The sequence below is a fragment of the Telopea speciosissima genome, chromosome 11 (genome assembly GCF_018873765.1).
Source record: "Telopea speciosissima isolate NSW1024214 ecotype Mountain lineage chromosome 11, Tspe_v1, whole genome shotgun sequence".
Lineage (NCBI taxonomy): Eukaryota > Viridiplantae > Streptophyta > Magnoliopsida > Proteales > Proteaceae > Telopea > Telopea speciosissima.
This window is the reverse complement of record NC_057926.1, coordinates 31,708,166-31,718,274: the sequence shown is the minus strand read 5'-3', so window position 1 is coordinate 31,718,274 and position 10,109 is coordinate 31,708,166. Positions and strand designations below refer to the sequence as shown.

At 40.3% G+C, this 10,109-nt stretch overlaps 2 protein-coding genes across 2 annotated transcripts; both read left to right on the top strand.

Moving 5' to 3' along the window:
* The first annotated feature begins 359 nt into the window (after positions 1–359).
* On the top strand, positions 360–8,896 carry LOC122645492 (calcium-binding protein CML37-like). Its single transcript, XM_043838804.1, has 2 exons — positions 360–889; positions 8,860–8,896. Exon 1 carries the CDS (start codon positions 417–419, stop codon positions 876–878), a length of 462 nt encoding a protein of 153 aa, XP_043694739.1. The 5' UTR covers positions 360–416; the 3' UTR covers positions 879–889; positions 8,860–8,896.
* On the top strand, positions 8,341–8,852 carry LOC122645493 (calcium-binding protein CML37-like). The gene has a single exon (XM_043838805.1). The coding sequence runs from the start codon at positions 8,402–8,404 to the stop codon at positions 8,846–8,848; it is 447 nt and encodes a 148-aa protein (XP_043694740.1). The 5' UTR covers positions 8,341–8,401; the 3' UTR covers positions 8,849–8,852.
* Positions 8,897–10,109: the final 1,213 nt, after the last annotated feature.

Below are 10,109 nucleotides of genomic sequence, written 5' to 3'. Positions count from 1 at the left end.
AGGTCAATGTACTGACGAGCCCGTTTTGTCAAAAGAAAAGACTAAATATGTGCATATTTTTACCAAATTACCCTTCTTAGATGCCCTTCGCCAAAAGCTCTCTTTCCCTTTCTCAATCTGAAGCCAGCAGGTTCTGAGAAACTTCCACTTGCAAATATCATTATACGCGCAAAAAACACGGAGGGAAAAAAAACTCTCAGTAACCGCACCAGAGGCCCTAAAACCTATATATATGTCAATCCCCTAACCTTCCTCTCTCCAACATACTCTCGAACGTCGTAGATCTTCATTTCCAAAATATCTCGGTTGTCTCTACTAACTCTAAGTCCCCTTTTCTTTCTCTAGAGCTCACTTTCTATTGCTGTTCTTATCTTTCTCTCTCAATTCAAAACCCTAGTTCCCCAAATCTCAAGCTTATGGAGATGATGAGGAAGGTGGAGAAGCGTTCTCTATCTGCCAATCCTGATTGCAACCACCTTGAACGGTTGTTCCGATACTTCGACGAAGATGGTGATGGCAAGATATCAGCGATGGAGTTGCAAAGTTGTGTGAGTACTGTGGGCGGTGAGCTCTCGACGGAAGAGGCAGTGGTGGTGGTGGGATCGTTTGACTCCAACGGTGATGGATTGGTTGGATTCGATGATTTTGCGAGGTTGATGAAAGGGAATGGAGAAGAGGTAGAGGGGGATTTGAGGGAGGCATTTGGGATGTATGTGATGGATGGATGTGACTTTATAAGTGCCAAGAGCTTGAAGAGGATGCTGCATCGACTCGGTGAGTCGAGGACGATTCGTGAGTGTAAGGGCATGATTAGTGTTTACGATGTTAATGGTGATGGTGTGCTTAGCTTCGAAGAGTTCAGAGCTATGATGCATTGATTAAACAAAAGGTCATGCAATCGAATTTTTATCCTATGCAGTTACTGCACGGTGCTGTACTACATCGTGCAGTAGCTGCAAAGGCCATGTGCACCATGTGGGACCCATTGTGCCACGTGGTCTCTGCTGCGACGCATGATGCAGTACTGCACCGTGCAATTACAAGAGAGGATAACGATTCCCATCCAATCCCTCACCTGTTGTTCCTCATTTTTTTAAAATCAGGAGTTCTCTGTGGAGAAATGTGACCCCTGTATGTGTGGGACTAATTAGAGCATACCGTGGCATCAACAAAATGATCATAAATTACCCCTTTTCATGGGGGTGGGATGGTCATTGCATCCCATGTGTATGAGCGCAGTGGATATACTCTCCCAAGAGAACATTTCTCTCTTTTTTTTTGGTTGAAGAGAACATTTCTCTTTTTTTTAGATGTAAATTGAATTATTTTTCTCATGACATTATTTATTCATTAGTTTAATAAATTCACCAAATGTCCATTAATTGGATAATCAGTCATGTTTTCTAGATTTTCATGGGTCAATGTAAGGCATATTTTTTTAAAAATTTTCTCTTTCAGATAGTAGTTGTTGGGAACATAGTCGGAAAACTAGAAAAATCTGGTGCTCAGCCTTGTCAAACCCGATCAAGGTGAATCACGCTTTTTTCCCCTTATATTTTAGTGCAATAAATATGTATAAATTAGTGGAAGATATAAAATATGAAAAAATCAGGGAAAAAAATATATCAAAAAATCACATATCACTGCATTTTAAGCTTATACTTATTAATCAAGAGAAGGGAGTCAAGGAGTTGAGGGTTTCTTACTACTTTAGAATAAGGATTTACTATTTTACTCAACTCAGTTTTTACGTGAATCGACTTTATGTTTTTTTTTTTAAACAATTAAACTCAATGAGTTTGTCATGACCAGGGTAAAAATACTAGATCTCTTTTGTTTGTTTTTTTGGTCTATCCTACTCAAGGGGCCATAGGCCAACTACAAGCTAAAGGGAAGGCTAAGACAAACCCACAACTCTTGATCAGATTTTCCAAAATTTTGACACGACTCAAGTGATTCGCCCTAGTCAAAACCCAGTTTTCCTACTGGAAATTATCACATCATCTTTCCGGCAGCGACATATTGGGTGTGCAGATCAAAAAAATATCTAGGAATTGTTTTTTGTTTTCTTGTTCAGTTTTTATAAATCCTAATTTTTTTTCTTTTTTTGGTAGAAGAAAAATTTATTAAAGAGCGGATAAACACTAGTCTTCTGTAACAACATCTACAGATAGACTAGGATCGGAATTGGGCCAAACAGTCCTACCCGCAATGGACTGAGCCCTCCTGGCCAGGGAATCTGCTACACCATTAGCATCCCTTGGAACAAAGAAAAAAGAAACTACATCCAAGTATGTGGCAACATGCCGAATGTCCTCAACAATTGGACACATAGAAAGAGGTGGTTGTTTAGTACAATCTTTGAGGTACGAAATAAGTTCACGATTATCATTCTCCACCAACACCTGATATGTACCCTCCGAAATAGCCTCCAAAAGCCCTTCTCGAACTGCAATTGCTTCCCCTTCCAACACACATCTGAACTTATGAGGGCTGGACACTGTGATCCTAGGCTTCCCCAAATGATCACGCAACAGGAAACCAATACCACCCATATCCTTCCCCTAAATAAAGCTGGCATCGTAGTTCAATTTGAAGAAACCACGAGGAGGGGGATCCCATACCTGAGAAACAGGTGCACCAACTGAAACCGATCCACTTACAAACGGATCAACATTCCCAGATGATGGCCGAATGGCAAGGAGAAACTCACTGTATCCCTTCTTCGCAGCAAGCAGGACATCAAGTGGAGAAGAAGCCTTTCGTCCAAATAAAACGTCATTCCTTGAGCACCAGATTGCCTAGGCAATGAAAGTGCAAAGAGTGATAAAATCCCTTGCAGAATGCTTATCTAAAACAAAGAGAGACCTCCAGTTCTGAATCCAATGATGGATCCTAGCCCCCTCCTCCCTTGGAATCAGGCAATCGAGACTGGAACCGAACCATACAGCCTTCACAAAGGGGCAAAATAACAGAATATGCTCAATGTTTTCTATAGCTGCTCCACACCTGCCACACTGTTTCTCCACTGGAATTTGCCTTAAATTAAGAGCTGAGGCTGTCGCAAGGCCATCCGAACACACCCTCCACAAGAAACTCTTGAGCTTTGGTAGCGAATTGCTGCCCCAAATATTCCTCCACACAGACGTAGGAACATCCATCCATCGCTTCGAGGTTGACGAGTAGGTCTGCCCAACTCCTTCATCGTCCACTAGTTACACAGGAGGTGATATGCACTCTTGACACTAATTATAAACAACCCAAACTTTGAAGGTCCCCAAACTTGACGATCTAGTGTAGCAAAAAGACTCAATTGGAGTTGATATATGGCCTTCCTATCCTCCGAGTGTATGTAACGGTTAATAATGGACTCTTTCCAGCACCGATTGTCATTATCAATAAGTTGTGAAACTCGACTAAATGGATAGTCCTCTAATGGTGGATGCTGCAACTTATAATTCGGCAAATCAAGTAACCAATTATTCCTCCAAATGTCAATCTTCTCCCCTGTACCAACCCTCCAAAGCAGTCCCATTTGCAGAACCCGTCTCCCTTCAATAATACTCCTCCAAGCCCACGATGGATTTACTCCAAGATTAGCTTCAATGAAATCACAGTGTGGGAAATAAATATCTTTCAAGAATCTGGCCCAGTAGGATTCCGGCTCACTCCAAACCTTCCAAGCAACCTTGTCAAGTAAGGCTTTATTGTGAAGAGATGGATCACAAAAGCCTAGTCCACCCCGATCTTTAGATTGACATAAATTAAGCCATGAAATCCAGTGAATTTTGTCCTTATCCGACCCATCTCCCCAAAAGAATCGACTTGCTTCCTTCCTAATATGATTATTATGTGAAGCAGGTAATTTAAAGTGCGATGCTGCATAATTTGCCAAGGAGAAACCCACCGACTTCAACAAAGTTTCCTTTCCTGCATGAGACAAAAGCCTATTTTTCCATCCATTGAAACGTCTCCAAGCCTTATCAGTAATGTCATGGAACAAATCAGCCTTAGAAGTACCAAAAATAGTTGGTAGACCAAGATACTTACAGGGGCCCTTTCCATATTGTATCTTCAGCACCCTTGAAAACCACCGCTTAAATCGTGAATGCACATTAGGGCTAAAGGACAATGAAGACTTCTGCAAATTAATAGCTTGCCCACTCGCCTTGCAATATGTCTCAAGACACTATTTCAACTGAAAAACCTCCTCCAATTTAACCTGTGAGAAAAGTAAACAATTGTCTGCAAAAAGGAGGTGTGTGATAGGAGTAGTACGAGTACGCACCCGAATACCATGGAGAAGACCAGAACTCTCAGCCAAAGCGATAACACTACTCAACGCCTGGGAGCATAAGATAAAAAGAGCTGGGGATAAAGGATCACCCTGTCGAATACCCCGTGAAGGTGTAACTCCACCACGCAAGGCCCCATTGATAACCAACCTGTATGTAACTGATCTTAAACAAGCCATCACCATGTTCACCCAATGACTCGCAAAACCAAACCGTAGCAGTAGCCGTTCAATGAAAACCCACTCCACCCGATCATAAGCTTTCTCCATATCCAACTTGAGTGCCATGTACTTCTGTTTCCCTTTCTTCTTCCGATTAATATAATTAAATACCCCATGCGCCACAAAAATATTATCTAATATAGACCGACCAGGGATAAAAGCAGACTGTGCAGGTGAAATCAAGATCTCTAAAGCTTCCTTCAATCTATTTGCCATAATTTTAGAGATGATTTTGACTGCAATAGCACAGAGACTAATAGGTCTATATTGATCAGCCTTTTCAGGGTTAGCACACTTGGGCACAAGGCAAAGATAAGTTTCATTACATTGCAATGGTAAAGTGGCAGAAGAAAAGAAATTACAAACAAAATCATAAACATCAAAATGCGTGAAATCCCAATACTTCTGAAAAAAAGCAGGAGGTAGTCCATCAGGACCAGGTGCCTTTAATGGTGCCATATCCATGAGGGCTACCTGCATCTCATCAAGTGAAGGAGTGGCACAAAGTGCCTCATTTACCTCTTGTGTGACACGCGGCTGAACTGACTCTAACACCAACTCAAGTGCATCCAAATCCACATCTTCAGACTGATAAATATTGGCATAATAGTCCTTCATTAGATCAAAATTTTGATCATCAGAATCTGTGCAATCACCATTAACATTCCGTAGCTTGAGGATCCGATTCTGCGCCCCCTCCTCTGAATGGTAGACTGATGGAAGAAACGATAAATCCTATTTGACATACTTAAAAATGTTGAGAGACATAAATTTGTCAATCCCAAGGTTTCTTTCTCTCATGTCAGTTTTCAACCGAATTATAATAAAATAAAAAAAATCAATTGAACCAAATAAAACTAAAACTTGTCTCTTTTCCAATTTGAGGTGGTCGGATTATTAAAATCTATGCTCAAGGGAAACGATAATTGCACACAATCATAAAAAAATGCTTCCATTATGGATGCCTATATATGGAGATTCAATCCGAAAAAATTATCATAGTGGGAGAGTCTCAACAAGAAAGGAGATAGTGTAAACACCTCGTTTTGTCATCTTGGAGGCTACTCTGACGATAATGAGTCTCCCTTGAGGTGTTTGAGCCTTGTATCTATGGATTGATGAATGTTGCCATATTCTTTGATACGTCTACTAATTGTTCATGTAAAATGACCAAATTACCCCTGGATAGGAAATATGATGAAAAGTCATTATCTGACTCAATAATATGAAGGATTATTTTTTCATACCCAAATTTGGGTATTAAAATAATGTTATTTCCCTTCCCTCTTCATTGGCAGAAGATCTAATTTCAATTGAGTGAGACCTACACTAACGACTTTCCCTATCGACCAGTACTTTCCCAATTTCCATACAAAGTAAAAGTATGTAAAATATATGAAATTTTGTTTTTGAATCATTTGATTCAAACATATGAAGCTTAAAATATAGGTGTTCCAAAGTTTACAATACCAGTTGATATACCACTAAAAATTCAGTCAACGGATGTTCGACACATAGCAAGACTTGAAGTCGGTTCATGGAAGTCTTTGGAACCAAGGATTAGTAGTTCACTAGTCAATAGGGCATAAAACCTATATCTGACACAAATATTAGGACAGCGTGGGAATCGATCATTCGCCACTGGAAACGGGGAATGAACATGCGTACTCCACGTCTTGGATACATCCCGTCTCAACGTGCCAGGTCATGAAATGATGTGATGGCATTTGATACGAATGACCTCAGGATGGTACTAACCCACCGAAAAGGTTATCAACCTCTTGATTGTCCCACCCATACCTATAATGCCTTCATATTCAAGTAGATTCTAGTCAGATCGCAAGTTACTGATAGTCTCATCATGTCAGATCAACCTAAATCTGTTCGCCTATAAATATGAGGTAAAGATCACAGAAAAGAGATGAACTAAATTCAATATAACTTAATTGGATCTGGATGTAATACAACTACAGTTGGAAAACCCTAATTCAATTCTCTTTTCTTAAGCTCACTCTCCCCTTAAGTCTCTCTTTTTACTCGTTTCTCCGAGAACAATTTTAGGCATCAAAGGATCTGACCAGAATCATCTTTGGTCACCCTTTAGTGTCTTTGCTAGTGTTTGTAGGTCCATCAAACCAACAGCCCGCATCACTTAATAGTTTTTGCCCATATTAGTTTGGCGCCCACCATGGGGTCTCAGTCCCTATAATCAACCTTTTTCTTTGATCTTTGAGTGACCAGAGTGAGACAAAAATGGCTCAGAACAAGGGGCAACATACAACCTCCCAACAAATAAACAACAGTTAGAATGGGAGAGATCCTAACCTAGTTAGGCAAAACACTATTGAAATTCAAACAAACAACAACCATGTCACAGAGACCATTCTTGTCCATACTGTAACCCAACCATGAAATTCTGACCACCCGTGCAGAGTTTGACCAACTTGACCAACACCTCCACAACATTTTGGAGGCTTTGTACGGTCTAGCTCAAACCACTGCTCACCAAAGAAATTCAAATCTTCATGTTGAGCACAACAAAAATGCTTCAACACCTCAAGTATGTGTTTAAGGAAGCCACACAATTGTTTCTCGAACCCTCCTCGAAGGCGGAGACAAAGGCAAAACTTGTCGAAGCAATCAGGCAAAAAAAAGGTGAGACCTTCCTCCTCGCAGCTAGGAGGAGTGACTAAAGAAAGTTGCAAATGAACAAAGGCAATGACGAACTCGATAGGATTAATCCATCAACGAGATAGGTTTTAGTAACGCTCCTGTCCTAGCTAACTTCAGGATGCCTGTATTAAGCCATACAATGTCTTAACAGATCCTCATGAGCATTTTGACAAATTTGAAGTTGTGATGGGTTTTATATGTAGCCGATCCCGATACTGTGTTGATACCGTATCAGTGACACAGTACAGATAAGGGGTAAAATGGTCAAAAAATCTATTTTTTAAAGAGATTTATGGGTAATTTTGTCCGATACAATTGATCCATTTTGATACCGTATCAATATCGTGTTGGTTTTGCAATTTACTCATACTCGATCCGATACCATGCACTAGAACCTTGAATCGTTATCCTCTCCTGTAACTACATGGTGCAATACGACATCATGTAGCACAGCAGAGGCCATGTGGCATAGTGGACCTCACATGGTACACATGGCCTCTGCAGCCGCTGCACGATGGAGTACTGCAGTGTGCAGTAACTGCATAGGATAAAAATTCTAGAACCATGCTGGATTCAGACCCCTCCCCCTTTTACTTTGTTAAAGTTGTTGTCTGATGTTGCTTGTACACCTTTTCCTAGAGATTTTATTCAATATAAAAAAATTAAAAACAATGAACTAAATAGCTCAGTCTCTTTTTTCTCTTGTCCTCATCCAAATTAGAAGACGCGTATTATTCTGATATTCTCAACTTCCAAGGATATCTTCTGCTTTCTCAACCAATCATTGAAAAGAAGTGAACATCACTGACCAGTACGCTTTGTCTTTGTCAAAAGACAAGACCAGCATATTTACCAAACTACCCTTTTTTTTATATTCCCTTCGCCAGAAGCTCTTCTCCCTTTCACCTTTCTCATCCTAAAGTCAGGTTCTGAGAAACTTACACTTGCAAAATATCCATAAACGCGCAAAACCCAAAGGATAAACAACTGTTAATAACCGCGCCATAGACACTGAAACCTATATATATCTCAATCCCCCAACCTTCTTCTCTCCAATGTTGGAGATCTTCACTTACCAAATATCTCTGTTGTGTTTATCAATTCAAAGCCCCTTTTCTTTCTCTAGAGCTCTCGTTCTACTGCTATTGTTATTATTCTCTCTCTCTCTCTCTCAATTCAAATCCTAATTCCCAAAATTTCAAGCTTATAGTGATGATGAGGAAGTTGGAGAAGCGTTCTCTATCTGCAAATCCTGATTGCAACCACCTTGAACGGTTGTTCCGGTACTTCGACGAGAATGGTGACGGCAAGATATCACCGACGGAGTTACAAAGTTGTGCGAGTGCTGTAGGTAGCGAGTTGTCTGCCGAAGAGGCAGCGGTGGTGGTTGGATCGTCGGACTCGGACGGTGACGGGTTGCTCGGGTTCGATGATTTTGTGAGGTTGATGGAAGGGGATGGAGAGGAGGATTTAAGGGAAGCATTTGGGATGTATGCGATGGATGGGTGTGACTTTATAACGGCGAAGAGCTTGAAGAGGATGCTGAGTCGACTCGGTGAGTCGAAGACGACTCGTGAGTGTAAAGGCATGATTAGCGTCTACGATTTGAATGGTGATGGCGTGCTTAGCTTCGAGGAGTTCAGAATTATGATGCGTTGAATAAGCAAAAGGCCACTCAATCTCCATCTCTTGTTCCACATTTTTTTTAAGGGCAAGAGATCGTTGTCTGGTCTGGCCACTCAATCTTCACCTCTTGTTCCATAATTTTTTTAAGGGCAAGAGATCACTGTCTAGCCCTGAGTCGTGTAAGGCCTACATCAGTGCAGGGTCAATTAGAGCTCCTACAGGAGTTGAATGGAATTTATAATTTCAGTAAAGATTGAACGGTAATTTCTCGTGGTTCTGTGTGTAGGCGCAAGAGTAATAGGAGCGATTACCATTCGTTTTTTTCTTTTTAAAATGTAAATTGAATTTTTTTTTATTTTTTTTTTCATGACATTATGTGCTCATTCGTTTAATAAATTCATCAAATGCCGGTTAATTGAATAATCTCGTATTTTCTAGAGTTTCAATGGTCAATGCAAAGCATTTTTTAAATATTATTGGTTGAAAAGTATCACTTCATCTTTCCAGGAAAGACAAATTGAGTGTCCAGATCAAAACTTTTTCCAAGGTTGGAATTCCATGAAAACATTTGACATACTTAATAGGACGAGTGTTTTCCCAATCATGGTCAACGGATCATTATCCTCTCATGCGTACGATTGTCCGATTCCTCTCATAGGGGGTGGAAATGACGATCTATATTCCCTTGTCCGAACATACTGCCCGGATGTGGTTAAGTTGTCATTTCTATCCCTTATGAGACGAACCAGACAACTGTACCGGACAGAAAACATGAGAGGAAAAAAATTCTCGATTTAGTCATTTTTTTTAAAGTAAAAATGCTTAGATAGCAAAAATATTTGGTAGATGTAAATTATGTTTTATAAATATAATTTACGGGGAAAAAAAATACTCTATAGTGCCTTGCAATTCGGGCCTAAGAACTCCGACACATAGAGGATGGAACATCCAACAATGCCGAGCTCAAGACGAAAAAATAAGTGGGCCAAGTAAACTCGCACCACCGTTGGATGAAGTATCTTCCACATGTCAAGTTCTCAGACCCAAATTGCATGACACCACAAGATTTAATCCATAAGTTACCATATTGAAAAGATTTACTGAATCTCCATATGAATGAAAAAAAACTAAAGGAACAACCTAAAATACCCCCAACATCTTGTCTCTCTCCCCTAATTTTATTTTCAATCCACCCATTCCTTCAATTTTTTTTTATTCTTACACCTTCTTCTTCTTCTTCATTTGTGAAGAGGGGATGGGGTGGGGCAGGAGGAATAAAAGCTAGTGCTTGTGG

Bases quoted from the DNA above. Each gene is read 5' to 3' on its own strand.
- LOC122645492 (XM_043838804.1), top strand. From the start codon at position 417: ATGGAGATGATGAGGAAGGTGGAGAAGCGTTCTCTATCTGCCAATCCT.
- LOC122645493 (XM_043838805.1), top strand. From the start codon at position 8,402: ATGATGAGGAAGTTGGAGAAGCGTTCTCTATCTGCAAATCCTGATTGC.